We start from the raw sequence: 24,488 nt of genomic DNA, 5'->3' as shown, positions 1-24,488 counted from the left end.
ATGTAGTAAGTACTGTAGTCCTATGGGGCAAATGTGTAGATGTTTTTAAACATTTTGCCGTAATTGCATAATTTTTGCATTTTTACCTGATGTCATTGTTTCTTGTAATAAAACCTTTTCTGATTGAAAATTGCCAGTGTTATAAACTGATCTGAAGAATGAATTTTGCAAAATTAAAATTTGGTGAAAATCAAAAAAAAAAAAAAGAAAAAGAAAAAAGAAAAAAATTATTATTAATGCTCCTTTTTTATTAAATTATTATTTTCTTTTTTATTATTTTACTTATTTACATTCCAAAAGTTGTCCCCTTCCAGGTCCCAGCCCCCACCCGCCCACCTCACCACCACAGCATCCCTCTTCGCTGGGGCATCAAGTTTCCACAGGAGTAACTGCCTCCTCTCCCACTGAGGCCATACAAGGCAGTCCTCTGCCACACATGTGCCTGGGGCCACGAGCCAGCCCACGAGCCAGCCCACGAGCCAGCCCGTGTATGCTCCTGGGTTAGTCCCTGGCAACTCTGAGGGGTCCCTGTTAGTTGACACTGTTGATCTTCCAATGGGGTTGCAGTTCCCTTCAGCTCCTTCAGTCCTTCCCCTAACTCTTCCAAATTTTTAAGTAAAAGGAAAAAACTCTAAAGTCAATAAAGCCTGTCATTAAAAAGTCTTATTTTTATTAGAGGAAGAGGGACTAGGAAAATAAGAAAAAAACATGTTAAATTATATATTTTATTAGATTGAAATAGCTGAAGACTATACACTCATAAAGCATTTGACAAATAAAAGCATTATTTTTAAAAAAAGTGAATATAGTTTAAATCTATCACATCTGGGCAGAGAGTCTTTCAGAAGCAACTTCATACTGATTTTAGAAGCCCATTTAGTTATTTCTTTTCATTTATTTATTTTATTATTTATTTATTTTATTATTTATTTATTTATTTATTTATTTATTTATTTACTTTAGAAGCCCTTCAGTTCTTTCTTTTTACCCAGCTGCACTAATGGAGACAGCTTGGTAGTAGCACAGCCAACACTCTTGTTGCGCCTTGGCAGGGAGGCTAGAGGGGCACTTCTGTTTCCTACTCTTGGGCAGAAAGTCACCTTTCCTACATTTATACAAATAAACTCATTATTCTGACTGCTGAAAAGCCCCCTTTGATTTTTCTATAAAATATGCATTATAGTTTCTAATTAGATTAATTTACATCCCCTTAGATTCCCAATCTGCATTTACCTGCTTAAGGTCTTTCCTTAGAAAACTGTGCTGCTCCAAGTACTAACAAGTGGATAGAAAGAAATTATATTTTTAACGGAGTTGTGTATTTCTCAACAGAACCCTCTTTCCCACACAAGCACTGATGACAGCTGCTGCAAACACTTCCTGCTTCCCACATACCTCCAAACCATTGCCAATCTCATTTCAAGACACCAAAGATGACTACAGACAGCCGGCTTATAATTCCAGCCGTGCAGCCACGAATCCATAAGTCTATTTCCTTCTAACACACAAGCTTAAAAACAAACATACAATAGCAATTAAATTATCCATGCCATAAAACTCAGAGTTTAAAATTTTCATTGTTTAGAATTTTAATTTAAAGGTCTATTTAGAGAATGACTTCAGCTATAGACTGTCACAGTTACCCTCAGTCTCCTGCCACTCTAGAGGCAAGTGCTCTATCCCTCTAAGCCACATCCTGAGTTCATCGAGCTGGAAATATTCGTGCTTCTAGTAGACAGGACTATCCTCGGGTGAAGATATCCTTGCTTGTATTGGCACATTTATCCTCTTAATTTAACTTGCCATCATGTTTCTAAAACTATATAGCTAAATCTATTTAACTGATACATATATGTATATATATATATATATTAATAATGCAGTTGTAAAAGACAGATGATTATTTAGGAACTTTATATTTCTTCTGTATATGTTAGGAGTAGGAATAAAAAGATTAGAAAAATTATAATTATCCCTCATTACACAATTGCATCTGTGCTGACTCTGCTATCCCTCCACGTAAATGTTAAAAACCTCGAACAGGGTCTTGGTCTCACAGAATAATTCTGTTTTTCATTTACTTCAAAGTTTCTTTGTTTTTTTTTTTTTAAGACAGGGCTTCTGTGGCACAGGCTGGCCTCAAGCTCACTAGGTAACTCAAGAGACAGCCTTGGTAAGTGTTTCCACTTCCAAGCACTGGGACTACAGCTATGTGCCATCATGGGAGCCTAGGCAAAAGAAGGTGATTCTCTTCCCAAAGGAGGTAGAAAGAGATAACATAGCAAGGCTCACTTTAGACATTGTTTCGGCAGGCTTTCAAAAGGTGTACAAACCGTATGTCTCCCAGCCTGGTTGCAAACTGACCACTAAGCTTCAGTAGCCTCCCAAATGCTGGTTTTACAGGTGTGAGTCAAGACGCCAGGGAGTCAATGTGGCTTTTCACACTGTTGAATTATTGGATCTCTTCATATCAGTCATATTAAGTTTTAAAAAGAAGGAAAGTTTAAAAGTTGGATTGAAACAAAGCCTTTTATTAGGAACATCCATCCCTCCTTTATTAGGAACATCCACAACTCCTGAAGCTCCTATGGTTAAGACAATTTAATAAGCATATAGGGAACAAGAGAAGGAAATAGACGAGGGACAAATATTGTATGTTTTCTCTTGTATGCAGACTTGATTAAAAATATTTTATATGAAAGCAGAAAGGAAACTATTTCTGAAGATCACAAGTAACAATTGTGAAATGGGGACGTGGGAGGGTAATAAGAAACAAGTATGAGCAAAGTACAACTACACATGAAAATATAATGAAACCTATTTTTTTATGCAATCTAAAACTTTCAGTAAAACAAACAAGAATATGTGATTTTTTTTCCCATTTCATACTTGAAAACCTCAGTTACTTTTTTTTATTTTTATTTTATTAAACAAAGTTTCTCTGTGTAGCCCTGGCTGTCCAGAACTGGCTCTGTAGACCTGGTTTGTCTGGAACACAGACATCCACCTGTCCTGCTTCCCAAGTGCTGGGACTAAAGGCATGCATCACAGCACCTAGCTTCTCAGTTACTCTTGATTATCAAAGAGATTTACCTTCTTCAGTTTGGAGAACTATTTATCTACACATATTATTCAGTATACAAAAACATGTATGTATATAGACAGAATTAAAATGTAAAGATGGGACTCTCCTCGGCTAAGAAAACTAACTTAAAATAGGATTAGTTATATTATCATTTAAACTACCAGATTTCTGTGGTTTTACTAGATTCTAATACATTATATACAGCAGGGTAATTCCCTATAAAAGTAACTTTGTTTCCTTACATTTTGGAAACATTTTAAATTTATAGTTCATGAACTTTTGAAAATAAATGACTCATTTGTTTCACAGCTTACTTTTCTGTCTCTGTGGGAACAGACTAAAACCATGGTTTCCAGATAAAGAAAACAATATAAAACAAAATATTTGTCTGACTTCTGATTTGTTCTCTAGGTAACAGTAAACCTGTTTGTAATATGTCCAACACTGATTGTAAGAATTCCGATTTATCTTATTTTATTTGTATCTTGTTCAACAGTCACGCATTCTACTCCAGCTGTGTAAGATCATATTCTTCACGTCAACCTATCTGATCTCTAATGATACATTCATGTTTTCCTTTTTCTCCAATTGTTTTTATTTAATTACTGAGTGATTTATTATGTGTGTGCACATGCATGGTCAGAGAATAACTTGTGGCAGTTTTTCTCCTTTTCCCCAAGTCCTATGGATCTAACTGGGCAAGTGTAATGCCTGTACCAGCTGAGCCATCCCACCTGGCTTCATTTCCCTTTAAGATGTCTGACCAGTTCTCCCTTAGAAGCTAGTGAGCTCTGCTACCCAGAAAGACTAATGTTACAAGTGACATAGCTGTGACCTCCTGGCATAATGATTAAGGATAATACAATTTTATGTTTGTTTTAGTAGGGGGAGAAGGAAAAGGAGAATACAAAGTATGTAGAGGAAAAATATTCTCCAACCTTGAATTGAAACAAACTCAAATGACATAGAGAAACAAACTAGTGTTATAATATATAATACAAACAGTTAAAATGATGAAAAAAATAGCAGCAAAATCATTGTCCACTAAAAATTTTGATAGACTTCAATAAAATTCTAACTTTTGTTCTTTAAATATATCAATAAAGAATGAAGAGAGGTACTGCAAAGTGGGAAAAATTTTGCAAACACACTTGTGATACAACTTTTAGTTACAAAAAAACCTTTTAAAATTCACTAAGAGGATAGGCAACTCAATCAAAAGCTGTACCAAATATCTGAGTAGAAATTTCAATAATGAAAATGTATAAGAACTAGTTTAATATGCTCAGTATTATTAATCATTTACATAATATGAATTAAAGCCACAATCAAATATCACTTCACACTCATTAATTAAAGTCACAAAGGTGGAACAAATGACAATTGTGGAAGGGATGTAGAGAAACAGAAACAGTACTTACTAGTTAGGGATATAAAATGGCACAGCCACTTTGTATGCTTTATGAAATACTGTGGCAGGTGCTTAAAAAGTTAAATATGAAACCTAACATACGAATGGCTAGTACACTCCTGAGTATCTACTTAAGAGAAATGAAAACATATGTCCCAGACTGATATATACATAGTCAAAGCAGCACTATTAGCTACAGAAATAAAGTGACTGCCCATCAACTAGTAAGCAAGACTTTTCATGAAGCTCTTATTTTTCACAGATCTTCTGAGTATAATTGCTAGGTTTTAGGTAGTCTATATTAAACTTTAATAGTACCAGTGTATGACATACCTCATCATTGATGTGCAATGATTTTAGTTCCATCACACCCTAATCAATGTCATTCCTTCTAATTGTGTGGCTATGATTTTAAGTGATATTTCATGATTATGGAAGGTGAAGGATCTTATAATTCACTCTACTTAGTGAGCCTGGATGGTGGAAGTAGATACAAAACTTCAGGGTCAGAAATGCAAATTTATCACTCAGGACAAAAGGAGTAACCAGAAGACAAACATTTTTCAGTTCTCTGAATACCAACTTTCACAGGACAACATGAAGATGGTTAGGTAATATATGCAATCCTTTACATACAAGGATCAGCATATGTAGAGGGCCCTAAGAGAAAAAAATTTGCTGTCACTATATAAAAGTGAAAAATCTTCTAGATGATCCATTCCTTCACCATCATACCTGATAACAGATGTTGGTCATTGCCCAGAGATCAGAACCAAAAGAACAGGTAGGAAAGGGAAATGAGTGGCAAGAAGTCAGCACTAACATAAAGAATCATTTCACTTTTGGTTTACAATAGTATGTTGTATTTCCACCTCATGGTGGTCTGGAACTTCCTATGTAGGTGACACTGGCCTTCAATTCCTGATCCTCTTGTCTCCACCTCTAGAATGTTAGGACTATAGGTGGATACTATCATACCTGGCTACATAACAAATAATTATCCCTGGAAAGTAAGGCTAACAACAATAAATATTCTATTATCCCAGATTATCTGACCAGGAATTCACTTGGAGAGACAGAAAGGCAAATACAATTTTATTTTTGTCATCTGGGCAAAGTGATAACAAGGATACAGCTTGAAAATGTCAGGATGGCTATTCTGTAAAACTCCTATTTGAATAATTAGATAGCAAAATAGCTGTATTAAAAACATCCTTGATATCACTCCCATGTAGCTGCTGAGGAAGAATGACTCGGTGTCTCAGTTACTTATCCTCCTGTATTAATCATTCTTTTATGACTGATCCTGCTGGTGGCATCTGAGCTGGGAAATAAAGGAACCCATCTGGTCTTCTATACTATGGCAGCAAGAGTTTTGTGAGGATATTGAACTGGGAGAAAGAAGCTAGGTTTCTTGCCTGTTCGTTTGTTATAACTTCAAACAATGGATGACTTCTGATATACAAACTGCACCAACATATGCTTCAATTAAATAATGGTTATTAAAACTCAAGTTCTAAAAAGCTAAAACCTCAAACTAAATTCTTTTTTTGTTGGAATACTGGGTATTGAACTCAGCATCCTATGTATGCCATGTAAATGCTACACCACTGAGTTACATCCTTAAAATTTTTACAAATGAGACTAACTAGTTCATATACTTTACTGACCATCTCTCTGATTTCATATGTTTCATAAATCATGGGAAGTGAATTAGGAAGCACTTGATGAAGAAGATGAACTTTCTCCTAGGTTACACAAAAGGATGATTTGTCTTATCTTTATTTATTATACATTCAGTAAAAAAGTCTTAAACAACAAAAACACAGCCCAACTTACCTGCTACAGAATTTGGCCGAGGCATGAGATACAACGGAATGGACTGTACTGACTGCGATAAAACTGTTTCCAGATTCCGCTCCGGGATCTTGTTCAGGCTGTATGTGGATGCAGCCATGTTTTCATCCACTCGGTACAGACAAGAGTCCATGCTAGATTTTTGAGACTGCCATGGTTTTAGGTTTCCTCCAGATCCTAATTCTTTACTGCCTTCCCCAACATATTTTGTTCGCTCCATGTTTTCAGAATAATTTGTTAATGTTGCTAAAAAAATAAGAATAAAACAAATGCTTTTTAAAAAATCAGAAGAAAAATTAATCTGTTTGATTAAGTTCATAAGTAGATGAAAATACAATTAATATTATCTTCCAAAGTTACTACAGCCACTTCTTCTACACATTTAAATAACTGAAATTGTCAACAATCTTAACTTACATTTATTTTTAACACTTTATTTAAATGAAACAAGCAAATTCATATACCAGTACCAACAGACCCAGAACAAGTCTTATCAAAGATGAAATTTTAGAATCATTCAAAAGGTACTTACATATTTTCATGGGGCACCAACAGGTTCCCCAAAACTCTCTTTACTCGTCTCATCTCTTTCTTTTCCTTAGTTATTCCTTGACTCATGTTTATACACACACACACACACACACACACACACACACACACACACACCAACAACAAAACATATGATCAAAATGATCATTAACTAAATAGAAATTAATGCAGGAGAAAACCCCTGCTTAAATAAGGAAGCAGCAGAGGCCTTTCTTGTACAATTCCTCTCAGTTCTAATCCTTTGCATTACTTGCAAGTGGCTTGCTAAAGAATAATGATTTTAATTAAACCAAAACCTAAAAGGTCTTCTAGAATTTATCTAATCTTCCTAATAATTATACATGAATAGAAACATTTTCATAACTCCAGAAATGAAGAGATGAACAACAGTAAAGTCTAAATTATTGAATTTTTAGAAATAACTATAAAAGAGTAAGAGATATCATCCCAGGAGAGGTTTGTACTTAGTTCATGTTCTCTTTCTATAATTTGAATGTTTCTATTGCCAAAGAAAAGAAATAAACTTAGAAGGTTATTTCTATAATCCTAATGATATTTCTTTCTGTAAATTTAAGTGGAGCTCTAGATTTTATAGTACAAAGGAAGGTGCATTACAAAATAAAATCTAAACTTTTCTTTAAGGAAAAAAATGAGATTTTTTTTTCATCATAAAAAGGATCTGGAAAAAGGAATTTAACTGGACAAGGAAAAGATATGAGACTCAATTTAGAATTGAGGGAGGAGTGAGAGGGATGGCAGGGTTTGTAACCCCAACACCTTGGACTTCGTGGGTGGATGATTACAAGTTCACAGCCAGCTTGGGCTACCCAGCAGGCTAGCCTACTCAACACAAACTGAAACAAAACCAGGGAAGAGGCATATATTCTAGAACCCTCAGGAGAAGTGAAATTAGAAATATCACAAACATTTTTGGGAACCTATAAACTTTGGAAGTCAAATTTCTATATTTAGTACCTTTTATTTCCTGCATAGTAATCAGTTGTAAAAACTATAAGAAATGGACAATTTATGATCCCCAAGGGCAGGTAGTTAACAAAACGAAGCAAGGAAAATCGTGTTCCTGCATCTTGAACAGTCTTTGTAAACAAGGATAAACCAAGGAGAGCAGAAACCAAGGATAAAGTAGGTGGTGACAACTGTGGGAAAGAAACCAGCTATTTCAAAAGGTGAACATGAAGAACAAATCAGGGACTAAGATAACTCTGGAGCCTAAGAGGTAAGGAAATAACACCCAGAAGAGCTCAGATGCATACTAAGTAAAACTAGATAAGCTTTAATAATATTAGTAATCACAATAAATTCCTATTTTGTACTTTGTGACTTGTATTTTTTGGGGATATGGTAATGAGGACTAAACCCAAGCATATGTTCTATCACCAAATTACACCCAGTTCTACTTATAACTTTTAAACTGTGTAAATGTACATTCCATTTGGCTATCTAAGCAGGACTAATGTTTCTATCCTTCACTGAATACATGACAAAATGATGCCTGGTCAAACCAGACACCTAGCCCACTGTTACTAAAACGCAAGGACCTTTAGGTGACTATTTGGAATCTTAACCACTAACTAATAATGTAGCAATTCTTTGGTTGATAATGCCTCAATTCCTGCACTAGATTGTACATTTCTAGAGGGTAACTACGGCACTTTCAGAGTTTTATTTTCATATTTAAAATTTAAAACTTAGCATCAGAGAGTTAGAGAGATGATTCAGTAGTAAAGAGCATGGTCTGCCCTTACTGAAAATCTGGGTTCTGGCCAGGTGGTGGTGGCACATGCCTTTAGTCCCAGAACTTGGGAGGCAGAGGCAGGTGGATTTCTGAGTTCAAGGCCAGTCTGGTCTACAGAGTGAGTTCCAGGACAGCCAGGACTATACAGAAAAAACCTGTCTCAGAAAAAAAAAAAAAGAAAATCTGGGTTCCATCCCTAGCACCTGGAGTTACATGACATGGTAGCTCTCCACTGTCCAAAACCCCAGACTCAGAGCACCTGACACCCTCTTCTGGGCACCCCGGCACATACATGAAACACAAATATATATGCAGGCAAAACATGCATGCACATAAAAATAAAGAAACCAAACAACCAAATGATTTAGTATCAACTCTGTAATTCCACTTGAAAAAGGAGAAAACATGTGAGAGACACAGGCTAACATCATACCCCATCTACAAAAAGCATAGAGAAACACTCAACAGTGAACTCTATTTCTGGCTGTGCTGCTCTGGCAGTTTTAGAGGATGCTGCAAATGTTAACAAGATGCAGAAAACAAACAGGATCATTCTTCAGTGCAATTTTTATAGTACTTATACTAAAAATATTTTTACCTAGGGTATAAATATATATGTCATCTGAGTAAGCATTTAAGTAAAGATATGATTTGCTTTGCAAAAAAAAAAAAAAAAAAAAAAAAAAAAAAAAAAAAAAAAAAAAAACAAAGCAAAACAATAAAACCCCAAACCCCAAAGTACAAGATGACATAATTTATTGATATATAAGTAAAGTTCTAGAGTATAGACCTTATGTTTGTATGCCAGTACTAGTAAGTGTTCACATATCTCCAATACTATGTTATCTTCTTTCAGTTATTTTGACTTGGTAAAGTTTTTTGATTTGTGTTAGAGAAACAAGTGAAAGAGATCAATAAGGCTTCTATTTTAAGGTTATTGCCAAAAAATTAAATAGATTTTGAACTTACAGCTCTTGAGAAGGTGGCCTTCTCAATAATACTCCAGGATTTCAATAATGGAGAACATTTATTGATATGATTCTTTGCCAGCTCTTGGCCACTCAGGATAACAATTTCACACTCACTAAATTTAGTCACCAGTTTTGACTAATTTAGACTAGTTGGCAAATTATATGATTTTATTCCTGTTTACCATTGAATATGTTTCCACATTTGCTGTAGATCATATTTTCCTTATTTATCTGCTGATGGACATCTAGGCTGGCTCTATTTCTTGGCTACTGAGAATAGTCCTAAAATACAACATGGATATACAAGTATTTCTGCACCATGATGATGGGACTCTGCTGAGAATCTAGGAGTGTTATAACTGGATCAGATGGTAGCTATATTTTTAGTTTTGAGGATATTCCATAATGATTTCTATAAAGCTTACTTGTATTTTGAAAGTAAGCATAAGTTGGTTTTACTGAGTCAGAATCACTAGGCACAAAAAGAATTAAACAACTCACATGACATATTAGAAGGTAAATTCTTTGAACAGCTATCACCACTTAGAATTTCAAGCATTTTCACTTCTTGATACTGCTTTCATATTTGGGTAGTACTTAATGAATTTTAGCTAACTACCTACCCAATGAGTAGTTATTGTTTAACTAAGTAGTATGTGTCAAGATGCAGTGGTGTAAAATACTTAACCTCAGAAGGGTAACTGTGGCAAAGAGACCATACATTTAACAAGTTACAAAATAAAATGCTATTTACAGCAACACGTAATCTTAATATTCAACTATTCTATCATAGAAACTGGTGTAATTTAAAGTCATCACACTGACTGAAGCAGAGAATGCAATGACCTTAAATATTACCACTAACAGTTGCATAAGTTCAAAGCTTTCCTAATAACATGCCACCCAGATTGGCTTTTTATAAATTAAACATCTGTATGTGCAACATTTGTATGAGTGAAGTTAGAAAGGACACACTACCCCCACAAGGAAAAATGTACATAATCTTTTCCACTATTCCTAATATATCTTTATTTCTGCTTTTTCTAATACTCTCCAGTAAAACAAAGAATAGTGGGAAAACAGTTCCAAGTAAATAAGATTTCTCCCACCAAGAGTGTCATCAGCTTTCTTTGATGCAGAACAAAGTACCATTTCAGAATAAAAACTGCTTTTACAGCATATTTATGTATATTACTATTTTTGTGTGGAAGAGAGGTATGAGGATGCCTGAATTACAGTCTTACCAACAGGCTTGTTACAAATAAAATTAACTATATTTTGAGACAGATTCACCGAGTTGTAATTTACGTACCATAAAATATGCCCCTATATTATACAATCAAAGTTTAGTAAATTTATAGACAGATACGATCATCACTATAATTCAGTTTTTAACATTTCTACTAACCCATAATTCTTTGGAACCTACCTGTAGTTTAATTGCTCTCACTTTAGTCCTACAAACTACTAAGTTACTTCATCTCTATAAATTTACCCTACTAGAACTTCCTATAGCCAAGAACTAAACATTATCTCATTTCTGTGTCTAGCTTCTTTCACTTTGTTCATTTCTGAGGTCAATTTGTGCTGTAGTATTTAATAGTTTATTTGGTTTTGTTTGTTTGTTTTTTCTAGACAGGGTTTCTCTGTGTATCCCTGGCTGTCCTGGAACTCAACTTTGTACACCAGGCCGGCCTCAAACACAGAAACCTGCCTGCCTCTGCCTCCCAAGTGCTGGGACTACAGGTGTGTGCCACCACTGCCCCAGTGTTTATTTAGCTTTCTTGCTAAATAAGATTTCATGGTACAGAGATATCATGTTTTGTATAGTAACTTCCCCTTGAAAGATAGTTGGATTATTTTTGCTATTGTGAACAATGCTGTTTGCTACTAACATATGCCATTTCATTTCTCCGGAGTCGACTTCATGTTTACTTGTGGGGACTGAACCGATGTCCTCAAGCATGCTCGACAATTATGCTACCGTTAAGCTACATGTTTGAGTTCACTCTGCGGCACAGGTAGGCTCTCAGCCTCCTGAGCAGCTGGGAATACAGGCTTTCACCATTAGTCAGTGTGGTTGTGGGTTCATTCTTTCCTTGTGGTCTTTGTGGGTTTTTGTTGTTGTTTGTTTAATTTATTGTTTGAGAATTTAATACAAGTGTTCAATGTGTTTTGCTCAAATCCATTCCTGGCTCTCTCCAGCTTCTCTACACTCTGCCACTCTCTATTTCAACACATGCTCTTCTTTTTTAAGCCTACTAAGTTCACTCAGTGCTGCCAGTATACACACAGTATGGGTGTACGACTAGCCAGAAGCACATGGGCAATCTACTAGGGGTTGCATCTCTGAAGAGAACGGACTCTTCCTCCCCTATAACCATCAACTGCCAATAGCTTCTCAGTTGTGGGTGTGACTTTGTGAACACCTCCCCGACTCATGCTGAAAATTTTGGATGGCTTAATCTTGTTATTTTTCAGGCCAGAGTCTCATTCTGTAGTTCAGGCTAGCCTTGAACTCGGTATATAGCCCAGACTGACCTCAAACTCATGGCAACCCTCCTGAATTGTGGTACACATTTGTAATTCCAGCACTTGTGAGGCGGCAGGAAGATCATGAGTTCAAGGTCATTCTTGACTCCATAGCAGGTTCTTAGCTAATCTATATGAGACTCCATCCAAAAAAAAAAAAAAAGCTTAACTTTGTAAGAAAAAGCCAAATTACTTTCCCAAATAACAATATCACTTTTATATCCCTATGGGTAATTTATAAGACATGGTATTATCATATTTGGATTTTTTTCCCTTTAATAGCCATTCTGTGGCTGTGGAGTAGTATTTCATTATAACTGGTTGGTACTTCTCTAGTAATCACTAGGGATAATGATGTAATGATAATAAGCACTTTTCATGGGCTTATTAACCATTTACCAATAGCTTGTTTGGTGAAACATCTATTTAAATCTTTTGTACATTTTAAAATTTGTTTGTATATTTTTATTTTGTGCAATTATTAGATTATGTTGATTTACTATTCTATTCTTGTTATGTCTATTTCTTACATTTATTTTGTTTGTGTAAGTCTGTGGGAGTGTGCATGTCATAGCCAGAGTGTGATGGTCAAAGGACAAATGTTTTTACAGTTATTTTTTTCCTTCCATCATGCAAGTCTCAGGCATCAAAGTCAGGTTGTCATGCTTGGCAGCATGTGCTTTCCTTCATCCACTGATCCATATTGCCAGCCCATAACTCAAATTTTAATGACAGGTGTACTGGCTGGTTTTGTGTGTCAACTTGACACAAGCTGGAGTTATCACAGAGAAAGGAGCCTCTCTTGAGAAAATGCCTCCATGAGTTCCAGCTGTAAGGCATTTTCTTAATTAGTGATCAAGGGTGGGAAGGCTCATTATGGGTGATACCATCCCTGGGCTGGTAGTCCTGGGTTCTATAAGAAAGCAAGCTGAGCAAGCCAGTAAGGAACATCCCTCCATGGCCTCTGCATCAGTTTCTGCTTCCTGACCTGCTTGGGTTCCAGTCCTGACTTCCTTTGGTGATGAATGTGAAAGTGTAAGCTGAATTAAACCTTTCCTCCCCAACTTGGTCATGATGTCTGTACAGGAATAGAAACTCTGAGACAACAGGTAAGAACCTTGGGTCATCTGCCTGAGAATGACTTTAGAATTTTGAAATTTATTTTAATAATCAGAACCATAGGTTTTAAAGTCATACAAACCCAAGCCAGTCTTAGCTTTGCCTTTTACATTTGACACCTGTATGACTCGGTGTGCTGGCTAGTTTTATGTCAACTTGACAGAAGCTATAGGCATCTGAGAGGAGAGTTAAGAAAATGCCTCCATAAGATCAAGCTGTAGACAAGCCTGTAGAGCGTTCTGTTAGTGAGTGACTGATGTGGGAAGACCCAACCACCTGTGGGTAGTAGTAGCCAGGGCTGGGGTGGTCTTGGGTTCTATATAAAAGAAGGCTGAGTAAGCCAAGAGGAGCAAGCTGGTAAGCAGGAATCCTTCATAAGCTCTGCATCAGCGCCTGCCTCCAGGTTTCTGTTTACTTTGAATTCCTTCTTTGGCTTCCCTCAGTGAACTGTGGCTCCAGAAGTGTAAGGCAAATAGAACCCTTCTTCCCCAAGCTGCTTCTGGTCACGGTGTTTAATCACAGCAATAACAACCCTAACTGAGATACTGTGAGAGCAATTATCTTTCAATCTCACTTTCCTAAGATTATGAAAAAAATTTTGTCTCTATTAGAGAAGAGTCTACAAAGTTGTTTTACTGCTAGACTGAAGCATTCTATGCTTCTTTCCACAGACATTTGGAAACCTGGTACTGGCTATTGACCAAGACAAAGGCAGGTAAGTGGAATAAGAAAGGTGATGCTTAAAGTTTGAAACGTCCTTCGGTGAACTCAGGACTAGCTGTTTCCTGATAGCTTATACCTGAAGGATTTAGACAGCCTGATTTGGCTGTTTAACCAAAGGGCATCACTGATTTCAATGGGAAATTCTGGAAGCTCTCCTTGAGAGCAAGATTTCAGTACAAATCTTGGTGGTTTATGCTCAGGTCTGTCAGAGCACATGTGATTAAGGAATAGCTTCACCTGGAAGTGTCTTAGTCCCCTTGTGCATGTTTACCTTCTCTTCTGCTCTCCAGTACCTTTATGAAAGTTTTTGCAAGCATTTTCTGACAAATGTGATGTGTCCTTTCAATGATCTGATCCTATCAGCTCTCCATAGCTTTCTTAAAGGATCACAACACACTATAAGGATTCAATGATCATATCTGGACCACAGTCTTTGCTTAGCAAGTGGTTATTAACCTTATCAGGTTAATTATAAAAGAAAAATGCCACTTGGTCTTTTAAATCATTTTGATGACAAAAGTGTCCAGACTGTTTTTAAAAAATATTATGCAGTATGAATTTGGCCAATGGCTACCTAAGAGTTTAGAAAGATGAGAGTACAGTTTAGGAGTTGAGAGTACAAGATTAGCACAGTTTACAGTGTGTCTGCACATTTCTGGAAACAAGTATGTAAGAGTAACTTTTATTCTTATGTAAGTGATACTTTTATTTCTACAGATGAAAAGATGAGAGCTGTAGCCAAGCTGCGCAAACACATGGCTTGGGCTGAGCCCAGAGCATTTCCTTCTCTGTTTTAACTATCCCTAGGCCTAGGCCTGGAAGCTTCTAGCTTCATGCAATCTTCTGGCCTCTGTCTGCTACCCTAGGGCTAGAATGTTTTAGTTTCTGAGACTTGGCTGGTTCAACTTAGTTGTTCTGGCTCAAACTCTTCTCCAAGCTGACTGATTCTAAATGGCTTCTCTTGGCTTCTCACTGAATTGGTCTGCTTGGTCTCAAACCAACTCTGGCAATTTGTTCTAATCTTCTGGCTCTTTCTTATTCCCTGTGAATTCTACTCCACTACACAGATTCAAATGAATTGTATTTCATTCACTCAACTGACTCTTGACTTCCATTCTGACTCTCCTTGTCACCTTTCTTCCCTATCTGATCTCATGTAAGTTGGGTGTTCCTATCTCCGACTCACTCTGTTATTTTGTTTGCCCCTCAATTAGATATCATTTTCAAGAATGGCTACTCCCTTCTACAATCTAACTTTACCTTCATGGATAAGAATTAAAGGTGTACTCAGGGCATATCTATATTCCAGCCAGATCATACTACATTCCAGAGCATCTCTACATTCCAGCCAGATCACAAAGATCTTTGGATGTGATCCCTTGCCAGAGCAGCCATGTTTCTGGATTAAAATTCTTCTACACAAGTGAGAAAGGCATGAAAAAGCTAATCCAAAATATCTAGCACTCAGGAAATGACTTATACAGCAACTTGGATGAAACAATGAACAACATTCTGCTAGAACAAATATTACTCAAGGAACAAAAGAGGAGCTGTTAATTTTGCTTTTCTGGCTACAAAATTGAAACATAACCATTGAATAGTAGATATGACCACAGATACTTAATATTTATAAGCATTTAATGATGTAAGGCTATTAGATATAAGATCAAATTAAAAAAAAATACCTCAAAATTGAAAGAAAAAAATCCTAAGATTTGACTACAGGGGGACTCAAGATTTAAACTCTTTTGGAGGGAACTGTGATTTCTAGGTAAATAAAATTCAAGAAACTGCCGGGCAGTGGTGGCACATGCCTTTAAACCCAGCACTTGGGAGGCTGAGGCAGGCAGATTTCTGAGTTCAAGGCCAGCCTGGTCTACAAAGTAAGTACCAGGACAGCTAGGGCTATACAGAGAAACTCTGTCTAGAAAAATGAAAAAAAAAAAAAAGTGAAGAAACCAAAACAGAATCACAATTCAGTTCACCCTTTGCTCCACATTCACTCCAAAAGGATCTAATCAAAGCTTGGTATGAGAAAGAAATGCTAGAAATCATATACATATATATCACAAATGCTTATCTCAGAAAGACTGGAGATATCAAAATTATTGCTTAAAGTAATACAACTGTGACAGATTATAATTAGTATGGTTAAGTACAAAATTTTATACTAATCAAAGTATATCAATAAAAATTAAAATATAAAATTTCCTGCAAAGTATTTGACAAATTGTCACCTCATTTTTTTTTTTTTTTTTTTTTTTTTTTTTTTTTTTTTTTGTTTTTGTTTTTTGTTTTTAGAAGATAGGGTTTCTCTATGTGCATGTGCCACCACTGCCCGGCAAATTACCACCTCAGACTTGAGGGGCACTGTGACTTTGAGAAGGAAGATATGAGGTCATAGAGAATGCTTTCTATGGTAGATACTGTATCATATTTGAGGTGATTCAAGACCACATAAGATCAAAGTACCTAGTAATTTGAAAGTTTTCGGAACTCCAGAGATGATATTTTTTATTTACAGTATTTAAAATTGAGGTATGTCTAGTGTCCTGTTTGCTATAAATAGGATTTTAAAGTATTTTGGCATGTTTGCCAGAGGCTGATGTTGGATTTCTTACTTAGTTGCTTTTCATTTTAGTTTTTGGAGACAGAATTACTAACTGCTCTCCAGTTTATCAATTAAGATCAATCAGGTTAGACTGACTGGCCAGCAACCTCCAGGGAGCCTTCTATCTCAGTCTCTCCAGTCCAGGGATCAAAGGAGGACATCACCATCTTCTTACATGAGTGCTTGGGTGGAACTTACATTTTCATGCTTACATGGAAAGTACTCTGTCAGTGGAATTATCTTCTCATGTTTCCTTTATAATTTTTGATACTTTTGGACTTATTTCCTTAATTGTTTTTGGATTTTTAATTATTAGAATACAGGAATGGAATTTATTTTGTGTAATATTATAAAACATTATTATATGCATTTTACCTACTTAATGTTTATTTTAAGTAAATGAATCCATATATTTATATGTATACTGTAAATAGCAGAGATATACCCATTGCCATACTGGCTACAACAAATACAAAGACTTTGATTTGGTAATCTCTAAAAGAAATCCAATGGAAAAATATTTTGTTAATTGCCCGAATTTTTCTTGGTGTCTTGAGTTTTTGTTATTTTTTTACAAGACTGCACTCATTCCTTCCCCAACACTTTTGTCTTCTCTGGCTTTCGGGTACTGCACTACCATTTATCCGTTACTTGTTTTTGTTTCTTGTGCCTCATTTTTCTCCTACCTCTAATTCTTGCTACTCTCTTTGTGCTCAAAGATTCTGTTTTTAGCTTTTAATTTTGCATATAATGGAAAATACATATATGAAATGCAAATTAAAAACAGACACAATTTTATATCCATTAGATTTACTAAAATTAAGTCAAATAACCTAAGTCTATAACTTCATATATGGAACTCTGAATCAGTTATGTTCTAGAATAAAGAAAATTTCTAATTTCGCAAAGGCTAAAATGCCCATATAAAATTATACACATGATTGGGGAATATCATCTTTAGATGAACCATAGTAACATTTTTACAATAAAATATATACATATGTGATGAGCAGGAAAGGACTATAAAAAACCTTTCAGTTCAGATGAGATCTTATAGTTAAATATATCTCATATGAATTTATCTTAAAATACTCATAGTTTAGAGTATTGGGAATTATGGTAGGAAGTCATGACAAAGACGAGAAAAAAAGAAAAGATGCTTTATACACTGCTAGAAACACTCTGGCCATATTTTATAAATTTTACTAATCTTAAATCACATGACCCAGAAATTCTAGTTCCAGTTATAAATTTGAGGACAGTTTTGTCCATGCTAGAGGAGGTGGAGGTAAGCTAAATGTTCATAAGTGAAATGTGAGGAATCACTAAGTGTATGTGAGGTAGCCAGATAAAATGAGTATTACATAGTCCCCCCGCCCTTTTTTTTTGGCATTGGAGTAAGTTTTTTTTCCTATTTTTTATTAGATGTTTTCTTTCTTTATTTACAGTATTCTTAAAACAGGCTTATAGAACCATACTGTTGCCACAAGGCCTGGGCAGGGAGCAAGCCAGAGTTGCTATGCCCCTGTTACACAGGACGGGTGGGGCATAGCATACTTGAGACAACTTGTAAGATGACCATAGATACCCAGATACCCTGAGCACCACTAAGATGAACAAGTAAGTGGGGAGAGATGGAAGAGGAAGAAGCAGAACTAGAGACTAGAGGGTAGTGAGGATCAGCTTGATATGGATTGCTGGTGATGCCATCTAAGACCCTGATGAAATCCTAGTGTACTGCAACTGAGGGCCATGTCTGGGTCCTTACCCACTGAGGGCCATGTCTGGGTCCTTACCCCTGCAGCAGTGGAGGTTGGTTATTACTAAAGGCCAGGTGGATGTCCTAGGTCTCGGTTGATGCCTGGACCATGTTGATATGTAAACTGGCTCCCCTGAGCATTGTAGAAGAGTGGGCCCTAGAGGCTTGAGAGCAGGAGTGCTGGCCCCACCAGCTGCAGTACTCTTGAGCTGGCCCTGTTGTCATGGGTGTGGGTGAGCCAGGCTTGAGGACATGAGAATGGGAGAGCAAGCCAACACTTGTTGGCTGTAGCATTAGATGAGGTAGCTAGGACAGTGCTGGAGAGCTGGTCCTGGTGGGGTAGGTGTGGGAGAGCTGGCGGAGTGACCAGCTCAGATACCACCCAGGCCCAAATCCAGGACTTTGAGTTGGCCCACTTCAATATCAATCCCATCAATAAACTGCTGGAGAGTATGAAGGGGCCAGGATCCAGTAATGATAGTGTAACAGAAGACAGAGGCCTTGAACCAGATCAATGACTCATTGCAAAGGACATTTGCAAGCAAAGAAGTGTGGACAAAAGGGTATACTGTGGGACACACTATGACACACTACAATATTTTTTTCTTTTGTGGGGAAGGTTGCAAGGCAAGGCTGAGTACGAGGGGATGGGGAGGAAGAGTGTGATTGAGGTGTGTGGTGTGAAATTCACAAAGAATCAAAAGTTAAATAAAAAAATAAGCAAAAAAGAGCTTATATTAGCATGTCACTTTATATATCTTACTCACCCCCCTCTCTCCACCCAGCAGCATATACTTTGAAAAGACACACTAAAATCTAAGATGCTATATAAACATATTAGAATATCTACAATGGGTAGGGATTGATAAAGGGAAACTAATACAATGAAGAAAGCTTTACACAGACTAATCTGCATAGACAGAGGAGTATTACTAATTAAACTCTGCATTTGCAGCCCAGGACAAGAAAGACAATTGATTTTGTCTAAGGATAAATGTGAATTTGTATACACAGTACTGAAGGGTAATACTCTTAGGCTTGTATGATAGGAAACATTCATTTCTGATTTTTTTTTTTAATCCCAAGGGCTAATTAGGGTTGGTTAACAGCCAAACTTTCTGGAGTCTATAGAGAAATCTCTAGCAGTTCATAACTTGAAATAATTTTATTGCAAAAGGGAGGGCAACATGGCTCACTAGGTAAAAGGCATCTGTGTACGAGCTTGGTGGCCTGAGTTCGATCCCTGGAATCCACATAATGGTAGAAGTAGAAAACTGATTTCACAAATGTTCTCTGACTTTCACATGTGCATTATGACATCACATTCTGCCTCCAATCACACATATGCACACATAGAAATATGAATAAACATTTAAAGTTAAAAAATTAAGATTATTTAGTCTGCATAAAGTGTGATTATGCAAACTTTTTACTTTTCTTCACTCCCCTGAGCCTCCTCCTTGCTGTGTTGCTCTTGCAGGCCTGTTGCAACCTTTCTGCCTCAGCCTTCTGAATGCTGGGATTTTAAGACATTTAGTACTTGTTAACTTTTTTCCTGTGAAAGTTTATTATCAATATTTGGACAAAAATATTTAAAAATACTTGTATATAGTAAAAATATTTTGTCTTCTATGCTGCTAAAATTTTTCTCCTTTTATTTATATTTAAGGTTTTAATTACAGTTCTCATTTCCATGTACCTGTCGAGCCCTGAGTTCCTAAAGCACGCTCCTAAGAGCCAATCCTATTGTAAGCAGCTGCGATATTCCTGGAGGATGATCTGCAGGATCTTTTCATCTGGTCTTAACAGATGCACCCCACTCAGTTGTGACAGACTAAAGGAAATCAGTCCTGAAGCACTTACTCTACCTTCTGACTTAATCATATTTTTAAAGAAATTCTCATTTTTCTTTTTTCCCCTTACACACTCAAAAAAAAAAAAAAGAGAGATGATATAGAAATTTAAATCTTTTCTTAAAATAGGATGTACTGTAACACCACACAGGAACACATCATGTACTGCAAATGTCTTCTTGAATACTGCAAAATATGTAGCTTCCAGCTCTGTTTTCATTTTTGAAAATTCTTCCTTTGTCAGTTCCTGTTTTCTAAGCTTCTACATCACATCGACGGTGCTGGCAGGGTGCTGCAATCTGCAGTCTGCACTATCAGGGAAGGAATCATGAAACCACATTACCGAACGGAAAACTCACTTTGTTTAAAATTTGGCAATGAGCTCTTAGTGTGAACCTGCAGAGACATATTCACGTTTATTGTTCTAAGTATGGAGTCTTGTTGGAGCTGTTGTTCAGGCATGTCTGCATCATGGCTGCTCCAAGGTGATGTCTCTCTTATTGTCTGTATTTTATACTTCCTCTTTATTCTATGTAATGCTGCTCTAGACTATGACACTTTCATTTTTTGGTTGTTAGGAAAAAAAGAAATACACAGAAATCCTACTTACTTAGGAATGAAGCCTGACATTCTTTTTTTTTCTTTGGTTTTTTGAGACAGGGTTTCTCTGTGTAGCCCTGGCTGTCCTGGAACTCACTCTGTAGACCAGGCTGGCCTTGAACTCAGAAATCCACCTGCCTCTGCTTCCCATAGTAAGTAGATACTGTATCTTCTCAGAGAATAAGCATAGCTTTACATTATTGTTCTTAAAGGGATAGAATGTATCTCAGACTATTTGTTAAAATATTCTTAAAAACCCAATTATTAAAGGAAATGCATTTCAAAAACTACAGCTTACCACACTCCCCTCCTCCTCTTGTCCCCCACCTCTCCTCCCAATGGGCCTCTCTCTGCTTCTCAGACAGTCTTCACTCTAACTTCATGGTTTGGAGATTTCATTTCATTTCATTTTGTTTTGTTTTGAGACAGGGTTTCTCTGTGTAGCTCTGGCTGTCCTGGAACTCACCATGTAGAGCATGCTGGCCTTGAACTTACAGGCCTGACTGCCTCCTGAGTACTAGAATTAAAGACATGCACCACCATGTCCAGCAATTTCATGTATTCTTAAAACAAAAATCTAGATTTAATATATGAGAAAAATATCAGTCTTAGTGTATTTCATTTAATATACCAACCTCTGTCCCTATTTTGACTGTAAATGACAGCACTTCAATTTTCTTTATAGCTGTGTAAAACGCTAGTGTATACAGGCACCATCTTTTCTTTTCCTTTTTTTTTCTTTTTTGAGACAAGGCTTTCTCTGTATAGCCTTGGCTGTCCCAGAACTCACTCTGTAGACCATTTGCCTGCCTCTTCCTCCCAAGTGCTGGGATTAAAGGCATGCGCCACCACTGCCTGGCCATCTTTTCTTTATTTATCTGTTGACAGTCACTTTGACTTGTAGCATCACTTGGCTACTGTGACTAGCTCAGGAGATGGAGAATCCTGTATGCTGACCGAGAATTGTTCAGCTGTGTACCCATGAGAGATACAGGGAAACATATAACACTATTTTTTTTTTTTGAGGTGGGTCTTTATTTATTTATTCATAGTGGCTGCACTACACTAACATACACTCTGAATCGTTTTTCGCCATGTTTTTCTCTATTTAGTTTCAAAGTTTCAGGCCTTACATTAAGGTCACTGATCTTTGATTTTGTATGATGTGAGAAAAAGAAATTTAGTTTTATTCTTATTTTTTGAGGCACATTCTCTCACTGAATGTGAATTCCTACTTCATCTAAATTGGCCTGCTAGCAAGTCCCTGGAATCTGCCTCCATTTTGGTCAGAGCTGGATTATTTATGTGTACTGTCATATATGCCTTTAAACAAACAAGGGTGCTAGAGACCTGGTATTTTACCATCTTCTCAGCCCTACCTTTTGGGTGGAGATAGGTCTCTTATTGGCCTGGAAATTACCAAGTAAGCTAGGCTGGCAAGCCAAGGAAACACTGGAGATCCCCTTACTTCTCCTTTCCCAGCATTGGGACTACATGCACATGGCATCAAGCCTGCTTTTGTTTTTAAGATGTGAATTCTCTTGATCAAACACAGGTCATCCTTGTAAGCACTTTACTGACTAAGCTATCTCTTCATTCCTATTTGACTTATTGAAATTTTTATTTCCAACATTCTTTTTTGTCTTTTTTTCCATTCTCACTTCAAAATCTTTTTGCTAATATTTCCACTTAGTGAGTCTGTTGTCCTAGTCTTCAGTTGACTTTATTTCATTCCTTTGTTTCTTTTAACATTCTTTGAGGTTACCAATTATTTTTAAAATGATACTTCTCAACTCTTTGGCATTTTAACCATTTAAATATCGTTAGATTCCATTTTTAAAGAGTTACAAACTTCAGGAGTGAGGTAGCCTTGTCTTTTCAGATTTCTCTTGTTTCTGTTGCACTCATTTGCATGAATATTCTTTTTATCTTGTATGGAGTCTTAGTGAGCATCCTTTGCTTGAGGAACCCAAAGCACTCAGAGGTGCTACAATGGCAGCACCATCCAAACAAATCACAGACAGAAAAGAAATTTAAAAAATACACTAGATACAAACACTACACCATGAATGACCATAGAAAAGTGGAAGAAATAATATAGCATAAATTATGAATTAAAAATGCAATAAAACAAAATAAAATAAAAGAGGAGGCAAGAAGAAAAACTAGGAGCTTAAAGGGGGATTAATGCAAAAAATAAAAAATAAAAAATAAAAAACAAAATAAAGTTAAATAAAGAAGATTCTAAAGATAAAAAAGATTCTAAATATAAAGCAAAAATATAATTTAAATATGGTAATAAGAAAAACAAAGAACAAAGACATGGAAAGGCATCTTCCTAGGTGCTCTACTATTGGAATTCTCTGGGTATGTGCTGGGTTACAGCTGCAGCGCTCCTCTGCAGGAGCAGCCTGCTAGAGTCCCTCTCTGTCCCCACTGTCTGTCCCCACTGTCTGTCTGTCCCACAGTCTGCTCCACTGTCTGTCCCCACTGTCTGTCTGTCCCCACCCTGAGGAGCAGCCTGCTAGAGTCCCTCTCTGTCTCCACTGTCTGTCCCCACTGTCTGTCCCTACTGTCTGTCCCCACCCTGAGGAGCAGACTCTGTGACTACTGGACCTAGGCTCAGAGCTCCACATCTTCACAGGAATTTATAGCACATGGGATTCTTTTCTTGCCACAAGAACACATTGGTCTAAGTTTCTAGAATCATCAGCAACATTAAAAACTTACTCTACTTTACTAAGGGCAGAATTCAGGATATCTTGTTGATAAGAAAAACCACATCAAAAGGAGCTTCCAAACCTCATCAAAAAATTGATACACACTTGAAACAAATAGACACCGAGACAACTCACACTGTAGATCTTCAGCCATTCAATCTTAATCTCCGTTCTCTGTTTCACAATACTCTACTACGCCAGTAAAGAATTTAACTTTTCTGGACAACCACTGTTGGTAGGGATAAAATATGGGTATTGATAGAAACCAGTGTATAAAATGTTTTATATCTTATTAAGTAAGGCCTGAAAAAATATGATTAAATAAAAACAAATGTTTCTCATTTTGTTGACTGTTATCTCTTCAGCATTTAAAAAATGGAGTTTACATGTATTATCTCAAAATATAACTCTGAAAAATCTTATACTTGTATAATTATTATTATTATTATTATTTTTTTTTTTTTCTGAGACAGGGTTTCTCTATATAGCCCTGGCTGTCCTGGAACTCACTCTGTAGACCAGGCTGTCCTCGAACTCAGAAATCTGCCTGCATTTGCCTCCTAAGTGCTGGGATTAAAGGTGTGCGCCACCACTGCCCGGCTTATATAATTATTTTTAAAAGTAATATACAAAATGATTATTATAAAAAGAAGCTTACCAATGATGCCACTGTCTCTGCTTTCTAGGGTGGAGGTGGGGCTGGTGACAGCCCCATAGCTACAGTCCTTGGCAGCTGCATTTGTACTGACCGGTGGCAACGTAGAACAGGGGCTGCTGGCTGGTGGAGAGGCAGTGCTGCTAGTCAAGGTGGAGCAGGGACTTATTCGCTGGGTGATTGCTGAAGTCTGAAAATAAAGTCAGTACAAAATAAGATAAACTGATCACTGTTCAAATATATCTCAAGGCCAGATAGTAATGTGGGTTTTTTTTTGTTTTTTTGGG

At 36.7% G+C, this 24,488-nt stretch overlaps 1 protein-coding gene across 7 annotated transcripts in view; it reads right to left on the bottom strand.

Annotated features, from left to right (window-relative positions):
- Tanc2 (tetratricopeptide repeat, ankyrin repeat and coiled-coil containing 2) overlaps positions 1-24,488 on the bottom strand; it is a 320,134-nt gene that overhangs the window by 122,579 nt on the left and 173,067 nt on the right. For all 7 annotated transcript variants that reach the window (XM_031355012.1, XM_031355013.1, XM_031355008.1 and 4 more), the window contains 2 exons: positions 24,205-24,391; positions 6,336-6,599 (listed from right to left, as the gene is read on the bottom strand). In XM_031355012.1, coding sequence (XP_031210872.1) covers positions 6,336-6,599; positions 24,205-24,391 — 451 coding nt within the window. The remainder of the gene's footprint in view (positions 1-6,335; positions 6,600-24,204; positions 24,392-24,488) is intronic.

The sequence above is a fragment of the Mastomys coucha genome, unplaced genomic scaffold, assembly GCF_008632895.1.
Source record: "Mastomys coucha isolate ucsf_1 unplaced genomic scaffold, UCSF_Mcou_1 pScaffold5, whole genome shotgun sequence".
Lineage (NCBI taxonomy): Eukaryota > Metazoa > Chordata > Mammalia > Rodentia > Muridae > Mastomys > Mastomys coucha.
Note: the sequence above shows the minus strand (reverse complement) of the source record. Positions and strands in the feature narration are given on the sequence as shown.